This window comes from Lolium rigidum, chromosome 1, assembly GCF_022539505.1.
Source record: "Lolium rigidum isolate FL_2022 chromosome 1, APGP_CSIRO_Lrig_0.1, whole genome shotgun sequence".
Lineage (NCBI taxonomy): Eukaryota > Viridiplantae > Streptophyta > Magnoliopsida > Poales > Poaceae > Lolium > Lolium rigidum.
In genome coordinates, this window is record NC_061508.1 from 89,423,462 (window position 1) to 89,450,710 (window position 27,249).

Below are 27,249 nucleotides of genomic sequence, written 5' to 3' on the forward strand. Positions count from 1 at the left end.
CCGAATTGGACTTTTGCGATGGCGGCGGCTCTGGATGATTTTCTCTGTTTCCGTCTTCTTGGTCGATGTTTTCAGGGACGATTATATAGGCCGAGAGTCGGAGTCGGAGGGGCCACGGGGTGGCGACACCATAGGGGGGCGCGCCCCCCCTTGGGCCGCGCCGCCCTGTGGGGTGGGGCCCCCCCGGCACCCCTCCGACTTTTCTCCGGTGCTCCGGAAGCTTCCGGGAATTATAAGGCCTTCGGTCTTGATTTCATCCGATTCCGAAAATATTTCTTTACTAGGATTTCTGAAACCAAAAACAGCGAGAACAACGAACTCGGCCTTTCGGCATCTCGTCAATAGGTTAGTTCCAGAAAACGCATAAAAACGATATAAAGTGTGAACGAAACATGTAGGTATTGTCATAAAACAAGCATGGAACATCAGAAATTATAGATACGTTGGAGACGTATCACCGCCACGCCGGCCGACCCGGTCACAGGCCCGGTCCAACCGGCCCCCACGCCGGGTGATCCCGGTTCCGACCGGATCCTGCACTGGTGCCAATCGGGGGGGGGGGGGGGGTACTGTATGTCACCTCGGCGCCCCGGTCATGACCCGGTCCCAGGCCCGATCCAAACCGGACCGGCCGGTCTCAGGCCCGGTCGACCGGCCCCCACGCCGGCCGAGTCCGAGTCTGTCTCGGCCAGATCCAATCTCGGTCGGTTTTTCATGTATCTTTTCGACCCCTGGTCGTCCTGAACCCCTATAAGTACCCAGGACGCCCCCAAATTAGGTTTAGACCACGTTTAAGATAAACCCTAGTTCATAGTTGATTTCTTTGCAACTTTATCGAATTTATACACCATATTGCATTGATTTGGTGTTTACCCCTGAAAGTGTTGTGTGATCTGTTGTTCCATTGAGAATTAGACGGTGCAACTTACCACTTCGTGGTCGGCGGCTACGTGCGCAAGTGTGTGGAGTTGTGAATATCTTGCAGGGTTGAGAGCAGTTGCATTGGTAACAGGGACCAATCGAGAGACTTCGTTGCGTCATACAAGTTATCATCCACTTCATCATCGTGTTATCTCCGCTGTGTTCATCGCGTGATCATTATCACCACCGTGCTTACTGAGAAGATCGGGCAACCCCTTATCAGTTTGGTACTATTTTTTATAAATTATATATGTGCATTGAGAAATTAAATTTGAGAACCTGTTGCTCGACTATTCACCCCCTCTAGTTGACCATATTATTAGTATAGTCTGAACTCGTTGCGGTCTCCTATGAGAAACCTACTACTTTTGGCAGAAGGCCTACACCACAATATGAAGTGTGAATACAAGCCATTTATGCTTAGAATCCTATGTAAATCTACTGCTATATATATTTGGTCGTCAAGCCTTCCAACCGCAACCCTAGTACCATCTACCGTCGCTAGACCCGCCGCCGCCGCCTTGCCTATAGGACCCTAGTACCATCTACCACCGCTAGACCCGCCGCCACCTCGCAGATAGGATGAACCAAGTCCGACCCGCCGCCACCTCGCCGGTAGGATGAACAAATTCCGTCCCCCATGTCCTCCATACCCAACCTCTCCACGCCGCCGCTTTTAGGCTTGCCCCTCCATCAACTTCTCCAACGCTACTGAGATCTAGATCTACGGTCAACTGTGTTTGTGGTTCCGCCCCTCCTTGTACTTTGCACCTTCGCTTCTCCGAGACACCGCAGGGAAACAGGCAAGCCTTTAGTTGTTTCTATTCGAGATTTTAACAAAATTGGTAGAAACAAAATCATCTTCTGTGCTTTTGTCGTTTTAGTCTTTGTGTTGGTCAGTGTGTTGTATTTGCATCCTCGATGATCCTTTATGTATCAAAGTATTATTATTATTGCAGAGGCAGGATTTATTTATTTGTATATAAGCTTAACGCACAACTGAAATTGTCCATTATAGAAAAGAAAGTCTCAGTTTCGTATGTTCAACTAATCATCCTTCAAGAAAAACTAATCATCCTTCGTTTGCCAGGAAGACATGACTCCGATCTCCTCCGCTACCGTTCCTTTGGAGCCGGGCTACTTACCTGACTGGTCCAACACCATCCGGCTCTTTGTCCAAAACATGGACTCCCGCACGATTGTGATCATGGCGCGGCCGTATGACACTTTAGGCGAGTTACTTGGTCGCTTCGCGGGTGTGGGGCATAGGAGCAACCTGCATGCCGTATTTGATGGTCGGCAGCTCCCTCCCAAGGCGCCGATCGGCGAGCTCCGTCTTCCGCCGGACGCCTTGCTCCACCTAACCCCGTACCCCGAAGCATGGAGCCTTGCGTCCCAGATCGCCGCTGCGGCCACAGCCCAGAGGCTCGTCTCCGCGGAAACCGCAGAGTTCTTCAGGAACTTCTTTGGCAACGACAGGCAACGTATGCCCCGGCTTGTGCGGTATCTCGGCATACCGCATGGCGCACCGCAGGACGTCGTTGTTGCGGAAGCCTCCAGGATGCTCGTCTCCAGGGACACTGTCCTGCTCGTCAGGAAGTTCCTCGACAGCGCCAGCACCGTCCACCAGCGGCAAGCCCCACACCACGCTGAAATGATGGGGGAGTACCTCGACGTCCTACTCCAAAGCGGTGTCATCGGCCTTCTGGTCCGCCTCTACCTCTCCAACTCCGGGAAGTATCATAATAGAGGAAAGTCGGCAATCCTGTCCTTCCTGATTCCGGATGGCAGGCTTCCCCTTCATCTCGAGGTGTGGTCGGCCCCAGTGTTCTTGCAGCTCTGCCGCTTGATCGCCTCTGGCTCGACCCATGGAAAAAACGACCCGATCTACAGGGACTGTAGAGGGAAGCTTGCGAACTTGCTCTCTTTGCACGGGTGGCTGACGCTGCCGGAGCCGGAGTTGCCTCGAGAGTGGTTGATCGAGCAGCTGATTCCTTTGGCCCAGGAGACGGCGGACGAGTTCATTTTGTACATGGGCCAGGGTACATGGGTGCCCCCGGTCTTCGAGTTCAGAGTATTCTTCTCGGTGCTGTGCCGAAAGGTGCGCGTCCCATGTGCCGCCGACTCGTCGCCAGATGGTCGCGCAGGAGCGGCACTGTCCCAGATGGCGATGTCCCTGCTGACGTCGGTCTCTGGGTTCATGGCGAGTTTGGATTCGTCGGACAGGGACTCGACGCCGTCGAGCAAGCACCAGCAGGACGCGGCGGTTGACAGGATCTGGGTTGTTTTAGACGCGCTGGATTCATGGTCCGAGACGCACGGCCAGTTTGCCGCCGCCATGCGGGACACGCTCATGGCACATGCGGCGTACTTCAACGCACTCGTGCTGGGCACCAGCGCTGGGCGGAGCAGGCAAGACGACATGGCCCGTATCGTCTCCAAGCATAGGGACATCCTCGGGGTGGAGGCGCGGAGGCATTTCTCCATGGCGATGCTGCCGGAACTAGATGCGGACCTGTCACCTCTGGACATGGAGCGGCCACTAGAGGTGCTCATCTATCGGTCGCAGCTGCTGTTTGAATCCTTATTGTACATCTCCACCGCAACGCGCGACGAGCTCCATGCCGGCCTGGACGTGGAGTTCGTGAACGAGGAAGCCATCGGCGACGGGGTGGCCAGAGAGTGGGTCACCCTGGTGTGCCGCGCTCTGTTCGACCCGCAGCAGGGCCTCTTTTCGCCGTGTCCACATAACCGGCGCAGATTCTTCCTGAATCCAGGTAAATTAATCTGCTTCCCTTCCCTTCTGCATACATCCAAAATTGTGGTGGATCAAATGCCATTTTTTATGACTCATGTATCCATATTATTTTCTGGAAGCAGCAGCGTCTGGAGCGGATCCACTGCACCTCAAGTACTTCGATTTTGCAGGACGGATGATCGGATTAGCCCTGGCACACAAAATACAGGTGGGGGTTCTGTTTGACAGGACGCTGTTCTTGCGGCTATCTGGGAGACCCATCACCCTGGAAGACATTGCAGACGCCGACCCAAGCATGTACGCGAGCTGCAGGAAAATCCTAGAGATGGATCCTGATCTCATCGATTCAAACGCGTTGGGTCTCACGTTTGCTCGAGAAGTTGGAGCGTTCGGGTCCCGGGAAGTCATTGAGCTCCTCCCCGGAGGGAGAGATGTCCCTGTTGATAGCAAGAACAGAAGCCAGTACATCGATCTTCTGATTCAAGATCTCTTCGCGAACAGCACCAAAGATCAGCTAAATCATTTTGCTGAGGGGTTTAGGTTCATGCTCGTGAGACCGGAGTTGCAGAGAGCTTTCTTCCACAGCTTGGATCTTGAAGATCTTGACCAGATGCTGGGTGGACGCATGAGCACCATTGATGTGCAAGAATGGAAAGAAAATACCACCTACCGGGGTTACAGCGAACAGGATGATCAGATTAATTGGTTCTGGAAGGTATGTGATCTCTCTAATCTCACTTTATTTGGCTGCTCAAAACTTCAATGTATCCAACAACTACACAAGTAAGAAATCAACACTCATGATCATTGACATATAAATAAGAATTCCTAACTCGAGATAGAGATATAAATTTTCAGGTCAACTTAGAGTAGACACTCCCAGGAAGAAATTCAATTATCTTAAATCTGATTTTTTTGCTTAGATATAATGCAGCATTTTTTATTATCAAATATGAATATGTGTGCGTGGAGCCAGTAACAATCACCTGAGATCTCTTTTACATGCCAGGCTGTGGCGAGCATGACGGCTGAAGAGCAGAGACGGCTGCTCTTCTTTTGGACCTCGGTGGAGTATCTACCATTTGACGGTTTCGGCGGGTCAGAGCTATCCATGCACATATCCAAGGCATCATCCAAGACTCCAGACCATCTCCCGTCCTCAAGGACCTGCATGTACCGCTTGAACCTGCCCTGCTATACCTCCTTCGACATGACGCTGAGCCGGCTACGCATGATCGCCCAGGACCACGTGAGCAATAGCTTTGGTGAGATATAAGCTTCAACGCTGGTCTCATATGGGTATCAATAGTTTACGTTCCCGTGTATTTCCGAGCCAAATCCAAATCAGAAGTTGAAAAGGATGAGGGACACACTTTGAAATAGTTGAGGTTTTGGACACCAGGCAAATCATCGTGATGTACTATCAGGTTTAGTTAAAAGAACACAAAATTATTTGGTCATTGGGAAAAGAATTTCTGTTATGACAGATGTTTTTTTTCCTGTCCTAATTTTAGTGCTCGCCATAGATATTTTCCAATTTGTGGCTTCTGGGCCTACTCATAGATCATCTGTGAATTCCAATTCATGGTAACTAACATATTTTTTTGCAACCCCCCAAAAAGGGAACTTTCTGGCTTTTGCTGTTGGATGCTCTCTTCAAAAGGAATCAGGAGGGTTTTGACACAGATGAAAATGTGTTTGGGATGGTTTGTTGTAGACTTGTAGTACCCAGCCTTTAGGACATACAATAAGTTAATAACAGCATCCCCCCTCCCAAACGGCGTCCGACCACTGCATCGGTGCAGGTAGAAACTGTCGCTGTTTCGGGCGAAGCCATCCACATCGACGCCTCCCAAATAAAACCCCCTGACACATTTGTATGCAATTTGGATTATGTGTTTGGTTTTTCTAACATTTATCAACAAAGTTGCTCGATACACAAATTTCACTAATCACAAATTTGATGGATCTTTTTCAACTTGTCCTTGTTTGCATCCCCAACTCTGAGAAGATCAAACAATGTAGTATTCCAGCTTCTTCTCCTTCTCTTTCAGTTTTTCCTTTTTCATCCTTCCATATCACCTTCTCCTCTAGCAACAAATCTCTACCCTTCTCCATCTTGCCCAACTCACTTTCAGAATCGTTCGCACCCTTCTTCAATTTTGCCATGTTTTGCTCCATCGCACGCTTCACAGCAGCATCAATCCAATGATTTACATCCCTCACTAAACAAGAATGATTTCCTTCTACCTTGCTCTTTTCTTCAATTAAATTTTCATACATGCAGCCACCAAGAGGTCAATGCATGTTTGCATGGAAAATACCACTGAGGATCAGCCACCCACAAACCCACAGTTGATACCATCCTACAAATATGAATTATGAAAAAAATTGAGATATTTCTCTCACTACTAAATCGAAACAATGTAGCACACAACTACTTAAAATTTTCTTCAAACACACATAGTACTGATGTCATGTGCCTATCCCTTCGAAAGTAACGGACTTCTCCGGCAAAAGGTTGTGCATACAACAATGCGGGGTCTACTCGGGATCGGCAAGGCCGGTCCATGCTGGACCAGAGATTGTCTCACGCATAGTCCATGTCCGGGTAGTAGACATACTGAGAATTGGCACAATTTAGGCTATGAACACAATTGTTAATTTTCCAAAATTGACAAGCTCGCAGAAATCCTAAACCTAGAAGCACATCTCTAGTGTAGGAGAGGGGTGGAGGGGAGGGAGGACTCATATCGTCGATCCAATACTCGTTGGAGCTCTCACCATCATTCCATCTCGACATTCTTCAGGCGGCATCGATGGCAATGACCCAATGATGGAGAGGTTGTTTCGGCTGGCCGCGCGAGCGGTGTGGTGGCTCCAATAGCTGGCGACCCGATGGGTACTAGGTCCTGTTGCTCTAGTACAACCTGCCGAGGTTTCGTCGCGTCAATTCATGGAAGGTGGCGATGATGATTTGGAGGTGTTGATGGGAGTGGAGTACTGTCGTAACGGTCGGCGAGTGTGGGAGTAGGGGAAGAAAGAGAGCCGCTGGAATGGCGTTGTGTCATTGGCATGATGACTACACGAATTTTTCCACGTTGCTGATGCCCCTAGTTCAACCCCATGCCATGATGCCAGCATGGGAGTGTTGGTCTAGTTATCGGGTCGTAGTTCACGCCGATACCGCTTGGGGACGCTGGTGTGAGGCATTTTTGGCCCAAAACCGTCAAAGGCCGTTTGGGGGCCTTTGGGGGGAGCATTGGGATGCTCTAACTACACAACCATGTGCTCTAACTACACAACAATGTGAGAAATACCTATAGGCCTCCGTGGGAGAAGTGCTCGCCTGATGACATTGGGACACCAAGGGCAGAGTGTTGTGTCAGCAAAGTATTTTCCCTACAAGGGTGACTCGAGGGTTTATGTCGAACTCTCGGGGAACTGGACAAAAGATTATTCTCTTCTCCCTTCTTCTAGCAATCTTGCAAGTAAAATAAATGCCTTGTGTCCCCAACTCCACCGTGTGGTTGTCAAGCACAAGGTTTCGTGTAAGTAAATACTACAAGTAGAAATAAAACAAGTAAAAGCTAAACTAGATAAAAGAACTAATTAAAATTGTAAAGAGGTTGATTATTTTTGGTGTTTTGGATGCAAATAAGAAAATTAAATATTTTTGTATTTTAGGACTAAAATACTGCAGCAAATAGAAAACAAGGTAAAAAGCAATATAAAGGTGTTTCTTATGATAAAAAATGGACCGGGGTTCATGGGTTCACTTGACTATTCTCTCTTAAAGTTGTGGTGGATAAATAACAATTCATCAATGAGATGTGAAGGTGCAGATAGTATATGTAAGATTAGAATTAATATGTTCATCACGTCCTAACATAGAGATGATGCTACACACCTCTCTTATACTCCAGAAGAAAGAAACTTCATCAATCTGTACCAAGAATTAACAAAGCATAGCAATAAGTACTTTGACATGAAGTTTGAATATCAAATATGCTACCTTGAACAAACAATATCACCACTACTATCACATGATGAAGATAGCACATGCATTCACATTATCCCTAGTGAGTAGCAAAAGAAAGGCAAAACCATAATAGATCTTGAACATATTGTCAATATCTAATCACTAAAACCATGCTACTCCAGGCTACTCCATCTAATACGCACATCACCCCACACACGCTCTTGCACATATGTTTCATCAGAACAAATACTTAAGAACGGGGTACAATATATGCATCTATCAATACATATCACCATATAATATGATCAGATCTCATAAAACAATATCATAGAATAAGGATCCACCACATAGGTATTATAAATATGACCATAATCATGATAGGCAGCTCATATGGCACTAAGAACTATGAAGAACATGAGAGAAATAGATCAAGCTACTGCCACAAACCCGTAGTATAGAGGTGGACTACTCCCTCTTGGTCATGGTGATGATGATGAATACGTTGGAGAAGGTGGAGACCCCTCGGGCGGTGATGACCCACAAGTATAGGGGGTGTATCGTAGTATCTTCGATAATTAAGAATGTCGATCCCAACGAGGAGCAGAAGGTGTTGACAAGCAGTTTCGATGAAGGATTCACTGTAAATGCTCACGGACAAGTATTCAGGGGGTTTTGATGTAACAGATGAATAAAGTACGAGTAAGTAAAGTGCGAGAGTAATAATTGCAGCGAGTGGCCCAATCTTTTTTAGCACAAAGGACAAGCCGGTTTGTTTACTTATAATAACCAAACGTTCTCGAGGACACACGGGATTTTAGTCTAGTGCTTTCGCTACATACGGCTAATTAATCTTCATTGTTTTGATAAGTGTTGTGTGGGTGAACCTATGCTAATGTACCGCCCTTCCTAGGACTAATACATACTTGTGATTATACCCCTTGCAAGCATCCGCAACTACAAGAAAGTAATTAAGATAAATCTAACCACAGCCTTAAACTCGAGATCCTCGTTATCCCTCCCGCATCGATATACCAACGGGGGCTCGGGTTTCGTCACTCCGGCAACCCCGCAATTGGCAAACGAGTACAAGATGCATTCCCCTAGGCCCATAAAGGTGAAGTGTCGTGTAGTCGACGTTCACACGACACCACTAGAAGAATAACACCACAACTTAAATATCATAACATTGAATATTACTCAACCATACTTCACTACTAACATTTAGACTTCACCCATGTCCTCAAGAACTAAACGAACTACTCATGAGACATCATATGAAACATGATCAGAGGTGATATGATGATGAATAACAATCTGAACATAAACCTTGGTTCAACGGTTTCACTCAATAGCATCAATAACAAGTAGAAATCAACACCGGGAGAGTTTCCCCTATCAAACAATCAAGATCAAACCCAAATTGTTACAGCGGTGACGGCGTGCAGCGGTGGAGACGGCGGTGATGATGATGAAGATGATGATGATGGTGATGGATATGATGTCCAGCTCGATGACGGTGACGATGGCGTCGATTTCCCCCTCCGGGAGGGAATTTCCCCGGCGGATCTCAGCCTGCCGGAGAGCTCTTTTCTCTCTGGTGTTCTCCGCCCCGCAGAGGCGGCTGTGGCTCTTCGCGATGTACCCCTGGAGCTTAGGTTTTCGAGACGAAGGCGTACGCGAAGAAAAGGAGGCAAGAGGGGGATGTGGGCCCCCTCCTCACAGGGCGGCGCGGCCAGGCCTTGGGCCGCGCCGGCCTATGGGGTGGGCCCACCTCGGGTCCCCTCGGCTCCCCCTTCTGGCTCCCTTCGTCTTCTGGAAAAATAGGATTTTTCATATAATTTCCGTCAACTGTTGATCTTCCTAAATATTGCATTCTGACGGCGCTTTTTCCAGCAGAATCCTGACTCCGGTGCGTGATCCTCCAATAATCATGAAACATGCAAAATAGATGAAATAACATAAGTATTATCTCCAAATATGAAATATATCAATGAATAACAGAAAATTATGATATAAAATAGTGATGCAAATTGGACGTATCAGGCGGTGATCCCGGCGGAGTTTTCCCCTCCAATCTTCTCTGGAGCAGCCTTCGTTTTTGTGTTCCTGTGTTTGTGCGGCGCTCTCATCCCGAGAACTCTTCAGGGTTATATATATAGTCATTTTTAGGGCAAAATATGTTAGTTCGCGAAAGAATCAGGGAAAACAGACGATCGTTGGCTGAAAGAGGGGGGTGGCGCGCTTGAGGGTTTGGGCGTGCCACCTGGACTCTTTCGTCCCTCAGGCTTCTCCAGGTGAGCTTCCAGGACTCAGGGTTCTTCTCCCGATGAAAAAGTGACACTCCAAAATCCCAGGTCAATTTGACTTCGTGTAGGTCTGTGAAAGTGAAAAATACACAAAAGAAGGTTTTCCTGTTCTGCATGTTATAAGCCAAATAAAGGGGATCATTGGTAAATCCCCATAAATCAATGTAAAACATGGTATTATCATCATATATGTTGCAAATATGTGGAAATTCAATATGATAAAGGACAAAGTTCATGTATGCATTTTACATGCATCAACGCCTCTCTTGGAAGACGAACCAGTTGTGGAGGAAAATTGCAGTCTAGAATGGAGCAGACATATGTTACAATTTGTTGATCACAAGTTTTAATAGAAAACTTGACAGGCACACATGTAAGAGATGACTAGGTATTACACTTGGATATTATGCTGAGTTGGCAGAGGATCCACATTTCAGATCTATCTTCTTATTAAAATTTCTCTCGTTCCATCCTTCCCCCCCCCCCCGCCCCCTCGAGCGAAGCACCTGCCTACCGCCGCCGCACCTACCGGCCGCCACCATACCACGAGGGCTTCCCATTCGTCCACTCCTTCCCCAGCCACCTCACACGATGAGCTTCGGGTAGCACAACCACGATCCTCAGCTCCGGTCGACGTCGGCAGGCTGGAGCAGGCAAGGCTCACTAGGAGGCCAGCTGCCAAAGTTGGGAGTAGGTACGGAGCCGCCGCTGGTCGGAGGCACATCAGACTCAGGATGGGGTGGATACACACAACGAAGACGAGGCTAGGGAGGAGAGGGTCAGAATTGGAGTAGGCGGGGTCGATGCGAGTGTGGATGAGGCTGTACCAGATTGGTGTCGCACTGTAGCATGATAGAGGTGATGGTGCCTCGTGCGGGGTGCGTAGAGAGCGCGATGCGGCACCATCGGCCAAGTTGGGTACGAGCTAGAGTAGGGAGGAAGGTGTGGCCCGGCCACCAGCGAGAGGGAGGCCGGAGAGGTGGAATGACCCTAGACAACAGAAGCAACCTAGCCACCGGTGGGAGGGAGGCCGAAGCCGATTGGAATAGTGAACAGGTACATACCGCAACAACTATTAGGCAAGAGAGAGGAAGAAGGAGAAATGGAAAGAATATAGGGTTGTCAGGTTTGATGTTAAAATGTGATCAATCGAGTTTTGTCATAATATGTTTTTGCGCACACCAAAACTGCTACCCAAAAAGAGGCACATACTCGTTAACCTAGCCCTAATTGTCGTGCTAAAATGTAATTTACTCTAAACGTGGAGTCGAGCACACATCGGGAGGGTCTAGGTGGGCCGCTCCACGCCCAACCGTCACCGCTCCCGGATGGGGCACCACACACGAGCAGTGCGCACACATGTGCCTTATGGTTCGAAGGCCCAGCAAGCTTTTGCATGTTTCTTCCTTTTCATTTTTATTTTCTTTGTTCCTTTCTACTTTTTATTTTCTCGTTGCTTCCATGTTTATTTTATTTTGTCCTCAATTTTGTTTTCCTTTTCTTTTTTCCTTTTTTCTCATTTTTATTTTATTTTATTTCGTTTTTATTATTTAAATAAAATAAATGTTTTATTGAAACATCATTCAAATATATAATCTTCATACCGGAAAACCATTCGAATAAAATAAGTGTTATATTTATAAACTATTCAAGTGAGCTAAACGTTTGATGTATCTAGAATTAAAATGTGTCTAGATACATTAATATCAACGGCACATAATATGGATGGGAGGAAGTATTAAAATTATTTTTAAATAAACTGGAAATAAAATAAAGTTTAAAATAAAACAGGAAAAAATAGTAATAGAAAATAGAAATAAAAAGATAAGAAAACATGAAACAAAACAGAAAAAGAAAACTCACCTATTTTGTATTGGGCGCAACTAATGTAGCGTATGTTAGCCCCAATCATATTTGCTGCAGTCGCGTCCCCCAAATGATGTTTGGGGGACGGCGGACAAGAAATGGAGGAAAAAGCGATCCAGTCACGTCCTCCAAATCTAAATAGCGTTTCATTTTATGTCTGGCGTCCCCGGTAGAGATTCTACGGGGACGCCGGACACAAAAATAGCGTCCGGACGCATGCATGCATCCCCTTCTCCCCACATGTCATTCTTTTTTCCCACACTTTCTCTCACCTACTTTTCCCACATGGGGTGGTCCCCTCTATTAAAATGCATGCATTCGAACGCTGTTTGAGGGACGCGGCTGGGAAGGGTCTTTTTTTGTACAGATTTTTAGTCTCTTTTTGTTCGGCGCGGTCCCAAACATGCCCCAAATCATTTGTGCCAGACGTTTTTTGAGGGACGCGACTGGAGATGCTCTAAGGCGGTTAATAGGGGCACAACCCCTGTTATTGGGCGAATCCTATACATCGGTCAGGTCGGTGCTTATCAAGCACCGCACACCGTGGTCGGGTATAGGGCTCGACCTATTTACGTTTTTCTATATTATTTTCGTTTTCTATTTATTCATTTTCTTTTTTTGTTGGTTTTTCTATTTTCTTTTCTGCTTCTTTCTCTTTTTTTTTATTTTTTTCAAATTCGGAAAAAGATTAAATTAAAAATTATTTAAAATTTAAAATATTCAAATTTCAAATTTGTTCAAATTTGAAATTGTTCTAAGTAGAAAAATTTTCAAATTAGAAAATAGTTTAAACTAAAAATTGTTCAGATTAGAAATTTTTTGAAACTTAAAATTGTTCAAATTTAATTTTGTTCTAATTAAAAAATTGTTCATTTATTTAGAAAAGCGAAAAACTTCTAAAAATTGTTCAAATCAGAGATGCTAAATTTTAAAATTGAAAAGTATTCAGATTTTGATAATTTTTTATTTTTCAAAAATATTCAAATTATAAAAAATTAACAGACAGAAAAGAACCGAAAAAAGAAAATCGTTTACATGATGCTATTGGGTCAGGCCCAGTAAGCCACGTCGGGCATGCCTAGGGTGTACGGTGCCGTACGGGCACCGCACTGGTCGGCATACAGGGGCGCTCCTTTTCCCCGCTTTAAGCGGGAGGGACCATGTCTCCGCTTAAAGAAATGTAAGTTGGGCCAGTGCCATTTACTCGTGTCGTTGTTCTCATATATTGCATCGTTGTTTCGGTTTTAAGAAGTTATACAAATTTAAAACCGAATAAATTCAAATCTGTACAAATTCTAAACCAAATAATTCAAAATTGAACGATTTTCAGAAATGAACAAATTTCAAAATCGAACAAATTTCATATTTCGAAAAAGTTCAAATTTCAAAAATGTTCAAATATTGAAATGTTCCAAACTTAAAAATATCAAAATGTAAAATTATTCAAATTTAAAAATATCAAATATGAAAATAGTTCAAACGCGAAAAATGTTCATATTTTTAAATGTTCAAAACAATAAGAAGTTCAAACTTAAAAATTGTTCAAATTCGAAAGAAGTTCAAACCTAAAAAAATCAATCCTAAAAAAGTTCAAATCATGATCAGTTCAGAAAAATCGACCGAAAAGCAGAAGCTAGAGAAAAAAGCAGAAGAACCAGAGAAAAAACCAGAGGAAAATAAGAAAGAAAAAACGAAGGAACACCACCGCCATTGCTAATGGGCCGGCCCAATCCATCCCGCTCTGCGCGGAACGCCAAATAGCGCCCGCTTTGAGCGGCGAATAGGTTTCGCCGGCATACAGGATGCCCCCTGTTATTGGCCTAACCGCCTTCTTTGGGTGATTTTGAGCCCACATGCTTTGGGGAAACGAAACAGACGAAAAAGGAGGGAGAGGCCCAAAGCGCAAAAGAAGCTGCCTGGCCCGTCTCGGAGTCATGACGCAGTGGGCGTGCCGGCGGCAGTCGGAATGCACGGCGGCGCTCTCCTCTCTACTACCGAGGCGGCGGCGGTGGCGGTGGCGGTGGCGGCGATGGATCCCAGGAATGCGGCGGGCGTACGGTCGGGCAGGCAGGTAATGGAATTTTTCAACCAGTCAACCGCCCGTCCCCTCTTTCACTCTCTTGATCGACTCGATGCCGCGCCGAGCAAATCCCCATCGATCTGTGCTTCTCGATTGGGTGAGTACTTGAGTCGCATTACACCTTTCATTCTTTTCGTAGTACCGGGTGCTTGTCTTCTCTCGTAGTATCGTAGGTGTGCATCCTGGTGGGCGGCCACGAACACGAAGTCGAACCACTCGCCTTATATTACAGCTGAAGTAAACCCATTCTGCTAGTACAACTTTCTGTACGAAGCAGAGTATATGTAAATATGAAGTTCCAGGCTGGCTCAAAATGTTGAAATTGGGTCCCTCTCCATGCATTGATCCGTTTTTTCAGTATCTCTTTTGTTTAGTTTGTGATGCTATAGTAGGATCGTAAATGGAAAATTAGTAATAATATTACACATTCCTTCATGCTGTCATAGCCTGAGATGTTTGGTGCACGGTTCCAAAAAGTCGTGCAATGGTCTAAAATTACAATAAGAGCAAACACTGCTCGGTTATGTTGTACTGTAACTCATGTTCTACTTAATGTGCATCCACGGATAGTACTCCATTTACAAAAGAAGTGCTTCTACTGTTCATTGACATTTTGCTCCAAGTTGCCGGTGCACTGTGGTCTATTCTTCAGCTGCCCTGACTCCATTTCCGGGATTTACTTCCAGTCGCCATGGTACGCAGGATGTCCAGCGGTCTCCAGTCGGCGTCGGATGTGATGGTCGGCCGCCGCTTCCGCTCCATGTTGCAGCACCTTAGCGCCAGCCTCACCAGCCGCTCTGCCTGCACCCCGGGCCAGTTCCCAGCGGATGCGTCCAGCAGGCCGTGCACGGCGTCCATCTTCACCGCCTCCTGGACCTGCTCAGCGATGTTGAGGTCGAGCAGCCCCGTGAGCACCTGCAGGATCACCACGCCGAACGCGTACACGTCCGACTCCGCGGTGAGCTCGCCGGTCGTGAAGAACACGGGGTCCATGTACCCCATCGTGCCCATCGGGTTCGTCCGCCGGCAGATGGTGTCCTCCTCCAGCGGCTTCATCTGTACGACGCGCGCGGTGCCAAAGTCCCCTAGCCTGCTAGAGTTCCCACCATCAAGGAGGATGTTCGTCAGCTTCAGGTCCGCATGGATGATGGCGTGGGGGCGGCTGGAGTGGAGGTGCGCCAGCGCGGACCGCTGCTCGGAGAGGATCCTGATGCGGTCCCTCCAGGGGAGCCCCTTGGAGAGCCCATCCATGAGCGTGCCGTTTGGGAGGTGCTCGTAAACGAGGGCGCATGATTCCTGGCACACACCGATCAGCTTCACGATGTGTGGGTGCTCTATTCTGCTCAGCACTACAACCTGGAGAGTTCCAAGCGTGATTGACAGTTTTACGATAATGCAGTTCAGGAGATGCTTCTCCAAATAGTAAGGTATGCAAGCATGTTACTTGCTCCGTCTATTTAACCGATTGTCGATCAACATGGTGTTAAAATTTGTGATAACGGTTCTCTTAAAGCAAGATCAGAAACAGGGTTTCTATTGGGATTCTACTACAGTTCAGATAGGAATACTTGCTTATTACTCTGTACTGAATGAGTGTTTTCTTCTTTTAGTTATCAGTATGCTATGTTGTGTCCATACTCAAACATTAAATGAATGACCTGATAGAATGTTTATTATATTTACCTCCTGCTGAAACTCTGGGAAACCTTGTCTACCATGGAGTTTACCATGGGGTCTCAACAACTTGATAGCCACTGTGACGCCACCTAGTCTTCCTTTGTACACTGGGCCATAGCCTCCTTCTCCTATGAGATTTTGCGAGTAGAAATTATTGGTCGCTTTCGCAATACGCGACATGGGAAACTCTGCAATGTGATCTGGAATTTGCAGCTCTGGGTATCTTGTTTTCGATAAGGTCCTCTCCCTCGGCAAATCATTCTGTTTCCTAGGTGACAAGATGTCTTCGTCATGATTATGGCCCTCATCATGCAGATCTTTTAATTTCCTTTGGAGTTCCTCCATTTCCTCCTGTACAAAACAAAAATCTGCATACTGAAGAAGTAATCAAGATTTTTAATGATGTACTGCTGTTGTGTGAGATACACTTTGTGTCCTATGATTTTCTATCACCTATTTATCTGTTACTGAACCATAATGTCTCCAGCTTATCTTCTTTAGTACGTATACTCCCTCCATCCCACAAAGGATGCCGTTCCTAGATACATCCAAATTTAGAAAAATCTAAGACATCCTTTATGCGATGGAGGGAGCACTAATTTTCTTTTGATGTTTTATCATAGTCATATGTTGGAACCTTCAATTAGTCATGTTTTTTTGTCCAAGCTCTAGAGGTTCTGATCTCAAACGGGATAAACTGTGACAAAGATTGTGTCATGTGACTTGTACCATCAGTTTTGCAGTTTTTTCAGAAATATTTCTGGAACTCTGTATCTCATCAGATTCATCAGTGTCCTCATCCGGAAAAATTTCCGCCTCTTCATAAGCATTTGATTCCTCAATGCCTTTTTCAGATTCATGCACATCATACTGGAATGGAGCAAAATATAATGTTATTAACACAAGTTGCACCTCTTGGAAGTTATACATATTGTCTTTTACCACATAAATATAGTTCATCAACCTGCCTTTATGGCAACAGTGGTAAGTATAATTCTGGTCAAACATACTTGAGTGCGGAGTGAATTCAAATACAATGTCATTTGTTTCTGCACCACTTTATGTGTGTGGACAAACTTAAAAAATAGGCAGAAGTTCTTAATGCACATTTTTACTAGCTCTGTCGAAAGCAAAACCAAGGACAGTTATACCTTTGCTGATTGATCAGCACCATCCAACTGAATCACCCCATCCCCATCCATGATATCATCTGCCTGAAATGAAACATACTTGAGAATATACCACAAGTTAGGACCCAAACTCTGAACCATGGTCATAAACTTTTGAACTGAAACAGTTATTGTTTGCATCTGTGTAATGCTTTACTAAAATTTACTTACGAAATCACTTTGTGGTGTTGTGTATCCATCAGATTCATCGCTCAGCTCATGTATAGATGCCAACAATTCAGAGCTCCCCCCATATCCAATGCTTCCAGTATGCCTCAGATGATCATTACTGCACTTAAGATTATCTCATCCGTCAACTAATCACTGGATTTGATCCATATCTTACTGAGAGTAGTTCTTATGTAGTTATGGACTTGAGAGAAACTGTACCTAGTGGACACATATTTGCCATTGACCACCACCCAAACCTGACAGCATTTGCGAAGGACGTCTTGCTTTGCCATCTTCCTGCATAACTTGGCTTAGTGTTATATTGTTCTATGCGGTAAGGTACATTATACCAGGGGGAAATGCTCTATTTTGGGGATGAGTTCACTTTACGATCTTACCTTGAACCAATGATGATTCTCTTAATTTTGAGCTTCTTTACCAGGTTGACAAGACCACCAAGAATGTCTTCGTGTGTGATGTAATGCGCCCTAACCTGCAAAGGTACATGCCTGTTTACGAAACATGCCTTATGTGAAATAGTTATCTTGTTATGTAATGCTGATTTGATCCTTCTCCACATGGTCTGTCTGCTTACCTGTTAGTATTGGATATTGGAAAAAACAATTATTCAGCTTATGTTATTATTGCTAGCCCAAGTTATTCCACGATCTCAAACAAATATCAGATGAGTACAAAGCTTTTTGAACTCATCAGGACCGCTGTAACTCGAATTATCTTAATCTGAACTAAAATATTACTAGGATAGATAGCAATACCTCTCTTGTATCACACAGGCTTTTGTATTGTGATAACATCCTGACCATTGCTTCTGTCTCTCTGCCTCTGTGCATCTCCTTCTCCTTTTCATCTGCAAACTTGTATAACAGCTTGCCACCCACTGCAGTTGTTGGGTATAAACAGACAATTATTTATACAGCTCATAAAATTAAGTTATAATTTATCCTGTTAATATCTTTGTTAATCAGATATAGCTATTTGTTCCAATAAGTTATGTGTGCAATCTTCTACAATATTTTTAGTACCCACAGCTGCTCTGTTTGCATCTTCCAGGATAACAGGAGATCAGGAAAAGGCTATTTATCATACCAGGGAAGTTTGATTAGGCATATATTACTCCTATTCACACACAAGTTGAAAGATAGTACACTGAACTGCACATCCGAATCTTAAAACTATACAAAAGATGGAAGGTATTTGGCTCAATAAATCTTACTGAAGGGCATCCACTTGGATGGCCAGTGAACATTGACAAGAACTATTCTGGCCCTTGGGAATTTAGCCGTAGACCACAGTATGTTAGCCTTCTCTTTTCTGAAGTTCTTTCCTACCGCGATGTGAACCTCCTCTTCATCCATCTTTGTTGCTCCTTGTATACTGTTAAAATCAAGAGTAACATCACATCTAGATTCTGCTTTTCCTATCTGGTTCAGCAGAGCCTGAACCACAGAAGCCTCAACTAAAATAGAATCTGTAAGTGGTCTCAAAGGCTTACGGAAGTACCTAATTGTGATGCACCACTTTTCATCAACCTATGGGCATCAATATCAGTGTCATCCTTGTCCCTTTTGTCCCTGCTTTTTCTTGGAAGTGTCAGTTCATAGAAGGCCTGAAGGAGAGGGTCTGGTAGTGGTTTTAAAGAGTGGCCTTGGATTTGGTGTTCCTCGTACTTTGGGTCCCACGTGTAGTCCAATGACAAAAATGTGGTTTCAATTTAGGAAACATTGGTTTGCCCTTTCAAACATTCCTGCCCTTAGTGACTGACTTTTGATGCTTAGCAATGAAGTCGTCCCATTAGATGGAGGACGTCCCATCTCCCTGGACGGCAGTGCCCATCAAAGGGGTTGCTTTCAAGATGTGGAAATGTTGTCCAGGACATATAATTCTGATATGATTAGACATCTGCAATATTGTTCTTTCTCTGATGTTGGCTCTTACATAATTCATTCTCTCAAGCTGTCAATATAGTAGTAATGTACATCACGACGTCTCCTATTTTTTATGCGTGTGTTCACTAGCATATACTGGCATTATACCTCGGAACTACAGTACTTGAAGGTTGATTGTGCAGCTTGTATCTATTGGATTCTCCATCGGACTCATTTGGACGGAAGTGCTGTCGATAAGAAATTGCACACACATGCAGTCCGGACGTAGTGATATCCTGACATAATGGAGTATGTCAGAGCTGAACTAGACTCCTAAAATCAAGGTCAAGATCTAATAGATCGCGACTGCAAGGAGAATTAAGTTTATTTCTGGTTACTAACTTCTGAAGATGCCAATCGATATTTGGTTTTGCAAGTTTCTCTTCAGATAGTACTGGCAATTCGGTCAGTCATTTGATACAAGGACATCGTACCTTTTGAATTTGTGTTTAGCGACCTGCAATAGTAAGAAAATCAGCAAACCTAGTATGTCCGCATTTTCCAGAGAAGGTTCGGTTCAACTTTATGGATTTGTGTCATTGACAAGAGGATAAAATAAGCTGGTCCAAAATCCAATGTCACCGAGTTTTTATTTACCTTCTGAAGAGTTCAATTTTGATCATTTATAACTTTCAGAATAGACAAATGGATGCTGCGAATAGCATACTTTTAGAATGGATTTAACATGTAAAATGACAGTGTTAACATATATGGTTGTAAAAATGATAGTTCCACTCTTACATACATTTGCATGCAATCATTCACTTCAGAGGCCAGTCAGTAAACCCCATTATTGATTGTCCAATCAAGCAGCATGAACATGTAATGACGGTATCATCAGCAAAACAGTTTTTTACTTATAAATCCATGTATAAGGCCCAGCATGCCAGTGATGAAGCCCCAAGTCATTACATTTTACGTAAAGTTTTGCTGAAGATACAAAATAAAAAGCAATGTGTTTATCTTAAGTCACTCTTTCAGAATAACACGGAAGTGTTTGGTTTGTTGTGGTCTGTGCCTATTAATCTGTGTAAGGAATTAAGCACACAGCTTTCCATTTCAAAGTTCTGTGGTGATAAAGCTCATGTATTAAATTGCATTTGTCTGCAGCCATTCTTGGATCGCAGAACGGAGGGCGTGGTTCGGCAAAAGATCACGGTGGAGTAGCTCAAGGTTTGTCATGGGTGATGTATGGTGGCCACTGTCGATCCACTCCCTTATAGCTTCGGCTTCATAGGTAAAACCATCCGCGGCAATTAGAGGCTCCCTCATTACATCCTGCACCATAGAAATGCAAAGGTGAAACAACCTGAAATTACAAATGCTGTCTATTCAAGAAATTGACTGACTCTGTCTAAAATTACTAAGAATGGTTATTGGAAACAGAATGCAGGAGAATTTATGTTTAATCAGACGTGCTTTATATATTTTGCAGATATCCCTCCTTATTTGAATATATCAAAACCGACAATAGAAGAAAATGATACTCACCAAGTGAAATGTATGACTCACCTGTAGTATTGGGCAGATGAAGTAGGACGGCACACCACCAAGGTCTTCTGATACTGATTTAAATGACAAGGAACATAGCTTAACAGAAGCAGATTTCAACATTGGTTCAAGTACAGTCCAAACCTCCGTTTGCAGGTCAGGGCGATTTTTTCTTCTGATTTCACAGCACCTCAGACCTATCCAAGCCAATTGCTCAGCCTGCATAGCTGGCCAATCCCCAGCAGATGAATCCAATATTGCTTCCAAGCAACCCTTTTCCACCGCCTGTTGTACATCTTTCAACAGCCCAAATCCTGGTCTTCCAGTCAAGAGGCGTAGGAGCACGACTCCAAAAGAGTATACATCAGATTGGGGCGTCAGATCACCAGTCATGACATATTCAGGATCAATGTACGCAAAGGATCCCTTTGGGTGTGTATGCCTATATAGAGTGGTTGTGTTCCTGAACGCATCAGTGAACATTCGGCACACACCAAAACCACTTAGTTTAGCTACATTATTCCCGTCAAGAATGATGTTAGATGCTTTCAGGTCGCTGTGAACAATGCTATGAGGTTTATTCGAATGGAGGAAGATCAGCGCAGAGCAAACATCGGAAATGATGCGGGTGCGCAACTGCCAATTAAGAGGTTTAGAATTGTCCTTGCAAGCCAGGCGGTCATCCAAGCTTCCGTTGGGCATGTATTCATAGACAAGAGCTTGATCCTCCTTGCAAGCTCCTATAAGAGTAACCAGGTTTGGATGCCGCACCCTGCTGAGAATCTCTACCTGCAAAGCAGGCATCATGAACAAACTTAACTTTCTGCAACACAGTAATATATTTGAACCAGCAAAATACCAGATAATTAACTAGAACCAATAATTCAACCTCCTGATTGAATTGTGACTGCGACTCTGTGCCTCCGGGATTCAACTTTTTTATTGCTACATTTGTGTGCCGAAGAAAGCCCTTATACACACTTCCGTAAACACTTTCTCCAACCTTCAATGAGTGGTCAAAGTTGTTGGTTGCTTCCTTAATCTCTGAGCAAGATAACTCTGTGATGTGCATTTCCCCCTCTGCAGTTGCACTCGACCCTCCTTTCTTTGCATGTAGCGCTTCTACCTCTCTTACAGCTTTGTCACGCTGCAGCATTAAATCCTTGATGATACGGTCCGAGTGGGCAGTTCTCTTCTCCAGGGCCAATTTTTTCTTGCGTTCTTCTTGAAGCTTTGCACAAAGTTCATCGGTTGTTTCTGTGAGTTTCTCAACTTCCTCAATTGTTGCTCTCAATTTTTCCTCTGTTTCATTCCTTTGCTTCACTTCTCCTAAGTATAGATTCTCGGAGTCGCGTGCCTATTGGATAGACCAATTGTGAGAACGTATTTTGTTTACAAATTTATTATTGGTGTTAAAATTTCTAAGGTGATTCACAAGCATAGTAGCAAGAGCTTCATTCAAATAATGCTCTCTTAGGAATACATTGATGCAACTAAATTAACTATTAACATTAGCAATACTTGATATGACTGTTAAATGAAAAATAAGCTACTCTTACTTTCTGGAAAGCCTCAAGTAACTCCCTTTCTGCCTTATCACGACTGCATTTTTCTTCATAAGCTTGTTTTCTGACACTCTCCAACTCCCAGAGCATATGCTGGAATTTGTCAGGCTCGTCAAATTCTCTAACAATGTCCTGCATGCGATAAGGTAAGAATTTTACATCAAGATTTCCGTGAATTTTCAACTGTTCTCGTCTAGAAGTAAAATTAGATTTCAGCATTATAGGTACAAACTACCAGATAAAACAGCATGATGTTAACGATCACCTATTTGTGTATTTACCAATAAATTCTCCATCATGGACTGTGCTTACCTTTTCATTATCGTACAATCTGCATGGACTAGTCCTTCCTGTCTGTTGTCCGAGGTTTGGTTCATGTAGCCATGTGTTTTGAACAAACCATGTGTCTGACAAGCTAGTTGATCTATCCACTGAAAAGTGCTGATAACCAGAATTTCGTCTATCTTGTCGCATTGCTTCATTGCTAATGGCAACACCCTTCCTAGAATAGAGAAGGCAAAGCCAGGGAGGGAAATATGTCAAACGGGCTGGAATTCTGCTATGTAATCCTAAGAACACAAAGTGAAGATTACTCGAAGTCGACCAACCGTACCTTCGGTAAACGAGCGTTCCTTTGCAAATGTACCATATTCTGCAGAAAGGATCTGCTTGTTGTTCTACAGCCTGTGCTTTCTTGGACTTGAGGGCCATCATTTTCCTGAACTCTTGAAAGAGTTAGTTTGTTTGTGTGTGGCAATACTAATGACTGCCAAGTGTTCAGTTATGATGATCATCCATAGATGTCAAGAAATTTGCAACATACTTTGTGTAATGCTTATCTGCTGCTGCCCCCATGACAAGCGCAGTGACATGTCGGTCGGAGATGAGCTGCAGTAGCCCCTCCGCGACATCATCTGATTCAACCACCAGCTTCTCAGCGCGTGCCTGGAAAAAAAATTGTAGGCTAATTCTTTTTAGTATGTTTCTGCAATGTAATCCATGCTAGATATCGATTTTTCTTTGCATCCTGAGAGGTGACTATGTGTTAAGCTAGCATGACCTTTTCCTGTGCACACAAGAGCAGGTGCTCGTCCAGGATGTCACTGATCTTTTGCAGCTCCATCTTCTTGTGTGCAATTAGCTGCTGCTCTTGCACCTGGCTAGCAGGAATCCTAGTGCCCACTGTGAAACAACATTGGTGACATAAACATTTTCATCCATAGTTTTACTACTCCCTCCTTTGCAAAACTTGTTGACTTGGACACCGATTTCATATCACAGAAAATCTTTATCTCGACAGATCAAAATACGACTTTCAGAAAGAAACAGAGAGATCTAATATCCCCCCAAGGAAAACTCGTGTTTTGAGTTGGTTTTTGCACAAAGGGAAATACTATGAGTTTTCAGAGATAACTGAACATCTTTTACGCGAGAAAGAGAGAACTGAACATGGAGGGGAGGGCAAATGGGCAATGGAATCAGCCCTGATCGAAAGAAAAGAAACATATGGAGAAGGGCAGGAGACGCACTGATGGGGATGAATTTGGGGTGGCAGTAGACATGGAGCAGCACGAAGGCGGCGGCGTCTCTGTCGGGGAACTTTTGCAGCGCCCACAGCACCATGGCCTTGGACTCCCCCGCCCCCATCGCCACGTACACCTTTTTCTTCTCCCCGCCTCCAGAAAAGGAGGAGGACGGTTCCGGCGAGTCGCCGGCCATGGAGTCCATCACCGCTGCCTGCTCTGTCGTTCCTTCCTTGGCCTCCTGGTGCGCAGCAGCTAAGGCCAGGCCAGCTTTGGAGTCGTCCCCCGCGCTTTTGTCTGCTCTGACATTTTATACCTGCCTACTTGCTCTTGTTCATTCATTAATTACTTTTTCTCCGGCTCATCTATGCAGAGATTGACTCGTTATAGTAGCTGTGCACACACACGCCTGCTTTCGGCCTGACTTGTGGCCGTTGCCCAAACAGACGGCTGGAATCGATTAAGCTATATATGACGTGATGGTAAGCTACTAATGTAGCTGAAGGAATTGCCCAAGAATCTCACAGTAACTTCCATGGCAGGAGCTAGCTGTGCCTTTCTCATGGTGGATTGATGGACGATGACTTGTGCAACTCCTCTCTACTCTGTATGACCGCAGCTGCAAAGTGAAGTGAGAGTGCGACACACTTCACTTCAGCACCCTCTTGGAGTGGAGATATACTTCCTCATCCACTGGCCGCTTCATTTTTTCTTGTCCCAATTCCCAACCATCCCGACTGTAAGTCCTCTTCTCCACTCCTCTCCCCTAGTCTTGTCTTACGATAACTGCACTAAACGGTTGCTTCCTAAGCTCTTTCTGCAGACAACCTGTTTGTGTGAATGCCCAGCCCACCTTCTCAATCGACAGCGCAACAGAGTCTAGTATACTTTTTTTTGGCGCGATAATATATGATCCTCTCATCGCGATCGACTCAACGTTTGCTCTAGTTCCTACTTGCCTCATCGTGCAGCCAACAAATCCTCTATTCACCGAGAACTCCTCAATTTTGTTTTGCTGTTGACCTAAAACTTTGAAAATTGAAGCTAGGGGATGGGGCCAAATTGTTGGCGAGCAAGAGCAGCTAAACCACTTGGCCCATGCAGTCTCTACCGACGCGGTAATCAGATAATGTGCCTGTTATATCCTATAAAATGGCAGCATGCAGCGAAACTACCAAGTCAGACCAGTATCTGTAGCTCTGAAGATCGAACATTCGTAGTTAATCTATCAAGAAATCACATTATTATGAACTGTCTGTGCTCAACCACCTAACTTTTGGTTTATCTGATTGTTGTTCCACTGTAATTTTTTGGGGATCATAATGATTTGCTCGAACTTCTAGCTTCGCAAAAGCGAGAGGGGAAATGGGTGTACGCATCCTGTATTCCCATTTCATTGAACTAGAATAACACATCCTCTTGGAGAGTTACATGCCAACTCAGTTCATCCCAAACCTTTTTTTTAAGGATACGTCATGGATAGACGTATCTGGGTCAAGAAGAAGTGGCCAGAAGGCCGAAATACAACACGCTCGGGGCACAGCCGCCCACGGAGCGCAAACCCCCGCTACCCCCAGGGGGGGTAGCACGCACACCTAAACGGACTACTCGCGGCATCTCCACTTATCCACTGGCGCAAGGGAACCCCTGAAGATCCCAGCTAATCTCCAGAGCTCCGCCTCGTCAGAAATCCTAGCTAGCACCGTAGATTTGGAGGGTGCCACTCTGTCGAAAACAACGTCATTCCGGTGCCGCCGGAGGCACCGGCGGATGAGGGTCGGACCTGTCCAAAGGTCTCGATCCCCTCCGAGCCCTCCACGCTTGCCCTGCGGCCAATCAACAAAGACTCGTGTCCATCCGTGGCAGCCAATGCAGCTTCCCCACCGACGCGAGCACGTCGCCCGGACCTCCCGTGCCAACACGCATCCCATCGGCGAGATGGTCCAAGGTTTCGTCACTCGGGTCACGTAAAGGGCATGAGGCCGGGTGGGGAGACCTCTCCTGCTAAGTCTATCCGCAGTCCAGCATCTGTTCCTGACCGCAAGATATAAGAAGACCCTGCAGTTTGGTGGGGCCCTTGATCGCCAGATCTGGAGTGCTCCTGGCATCTCAATCCTCACCCCGAACATCGCACGGTATCCGAAGCGCGCAGAGTAGGATAGATCCTTCTCCCAGCCCCATCTGAAGCTGTCCTCCACGCCCTCCACAAGGGCTACATCCTCCAAACGATCTGCCACTTCGAAGAGTTCCCGGATCGCTGATGCATCTAGGTCGGGTGGGATGTCGTCTAACCAGGCTCCGGACAAACCTTCTCGGACCTTGCGCAGACGCGTGAGGCGCTTAGGGATTGCCTTCACAAGGTTTGGAGCTACGTCCATAAGTCGCCCCTCAGGAAGCCACCGATCTGTCCAGAAGAAGGTGGATGCCCCGTTTCCGAGCATCGAGTAACTTGCCCCCTCAAACAGCTGCCTTACCGCCAGCGGCACTTGTATGTTCAGCTCTTTCCACGGCTTCGAGTCATCCACTCGTTGAAGCCACAACCATCTGGCCCTTAGGGCGATGTTCATGTACCGGAGGTTAGGAATGCCAAGTCCTCCCCATTCCTTTGGGGTACAGACTTTATCCCACGCCACCAAACAGTGGCCACCCTTGACATCCTTACGGCCTTTCCACAGGAATCCTCTTATGATCTTCTCGATGGCTGTGAGTGTCTTTACTGGGATGTCAAGGGACATCATTGAGAAGATGGGGATTGCCGACAGCGTCGCTCGAACCAGCTCCAAACGTCCACCCCTGTCTAACAAGGCGGCCCTCCAACTTGGCAGCTTGTTTGCCACTTTGTCCACTAGGTACTGGAGCTGTGCGGCTCGTCGGTTTCCTCGGCGTCGGGGGAGCCCAAGATAGCGGAGGGGAAGGGAACCACCGGGCATCCGAGCTCACGGTCAATGGTCTCTTCGTCCGAACCGGAGCATCCGATAAGATTTGCCGAGCATTTCTCCATGTTGGTGCGTAGGCCCGAGGCATCCCCAAAATCTCGGATGATCGCAGCGAAAACCTTGAGGTCTAGCACCACGGGGCGCAGGAAGACGACAACATCATCTCGCATATATGGAGGTGCGGTGGCGCAACCCGCACTCGAGACAGCGGGGTGAGCAAGCCCAAAGACGAGGCCTTCTCAATCATCAGGTGAAGGATCTCCATAACCAGAATGAAAAGCTGGGGAGATAGCGGATCCCCCTGTCTCAATCCACGCCTGTTGGCAATCCTAGAGCCCGAGCAACCATTCAGGAGGACGCGGGTTGAGGCCGAGGATAAAAGGGCGCAAATGCAGGCTAGCATCCTTGTCCCGAAACCAAGCCTTCTCAGGACCTCCAAGAGAAAGGGCCATTCCACTGTGTCGAAAGCTTTTGTTATATCCAGTTTGATCAACACAGCCGGGGTTGCGCTGCTGTGAAGCTTGCGAGCCGTCCCCTGGACCATCATGAAGTTATCATGTAGGCATCTTCCACGCACAAAGGCACTCTGATGCACTCCAACCATCTGGGGAAGGACCGGGGCTACCCGGCTGGACAACACTTTAGCCACAAGTTTGGCAAAACCATGTATAAGGCTGATGGGTCTGAAATCCTGTACTCTATCCGCTCCATCCTTCTTGGGGATCAAAGTGACGAGGGCATCATTAACTGCACCAAATCCACGGCAGTCCAGGCGGGACATGGAGTTGAAGGCTGCCATGATGTCCACTTTAATGATCCCCCAGCATGCCTTGAAGAAACGGGTAGAGAAACCATCCG

At 45.7% G+C, this 27,249-nt stretch overlaps 2 protein-coding genes and 1 pseudogene across 2 annotated transcripts; 1 reads left to right on the forward strand and 2 right to left on the reverse strand.

Moving 5' to 3' along the window:
• The first annotated feature begins 2,017 nt into the window (after positions 1-2,017).
• LOC124648860 (E3 ubiquitin-protein ligase UPL5-like) lies at positions 2,018-5,127 on the forward strand. The gene is made up of 3 exons (XM_047188555.1): positions 2,018-3,618; positions 3,908-4,361; positions 4,689-5,127. The coding sequence occupies exons 1-3, from the start codon at positions 2,018-2,020 to the stop codon at positions 4,953-4,955; spliced, it is 2,322 nt and encodes a 773-aa protein (XP_047044511.1). The 3' UTR covers positions 4,956-5,127.
• Positions 5,128-14,561: 9,434 nt separating this feature from the next.
• Positions 14,562-19,300, reverse strand: LOC124677415 (annotated as a pseudogene).
• Positions 19,301-19,934: 634 nt separating this feature from the next.
• LOC124677424 (U-box domain-containing protein 33-like) lies at positions 19,935-23,660 on the reverse strand. Its single transcript, XM_047213412.1, has 9 exons — positions 23,462-23,660; positions 22,993-23,114; positions 22,756-22,877; positions 22,546-22,650; positions 22,245-22,434; positions 21,927-22,064; positions 21,257-21,724; positions 20,389-21,156; positions 19,935-20,154 (listed from the first exon to the last, which is right to left on the reverse strand). The coding sequence occupies exons 1-9, from the start codon at positions 23,658-23,660 to the stop codon at positions 19,966-19,968; spliced, it is 2,301 nt and encodes a 766-aa protein (XP_047069368.1). The 3' UTR covers positions 19,935-19,965.
• Between the last annotated feature and the right edge of the window lie 3,589 nt (positions 23,661-27,249).

Excerpts from the sequence above, each read along its gene's own strand:
- LOC124648860 (XM_047188555.1), top strand. The coding sequence starts at position 2,018 with ATGACTCCGATCTCCTCCGCTACCGTTCCTTTGGAGCCGGGCTACTTA. Across the intron at positions 3,619-3,907 it reads AGAGAGTGGGTCACCCTGGT|GACGCTGTTCTTGCGGCTAT; the intron begins GTGCCGCGCTCT and ends TCTGTTTGACAG. Across the intron at positions 4,362-4,688 it reads CCACCTACCGGGGTTACAGC|GCTGTGGCGAGCATGACGGC; the intron begins GAACAGGATGAT and ends TTTACATGCCAG.
- LOC124677424 (XM_047213412.1), bottom strand. The coding sequence starts at position 23,660 with ATGGACTCCATGGCCGGCGACTCGCCGGAACCGTCCTCCTCCTTTTCT. Across the intron at positions 22,878-22,992 it reads TCTTGTGTGCACAGGAAAAG|GCACGCGCTGAGAAGCTGGT; the intron begins GTCATGCTAGCT and ends TTTTTTTTCCAG. Across the intron at positions 21,725-21,926 it reads TACTTGAGGCTTTCCAGAAA|GCACGCGACTCCGAGAATCT; the intron begins GTAAGAGTAGCT and ends TCTATCCAATAG.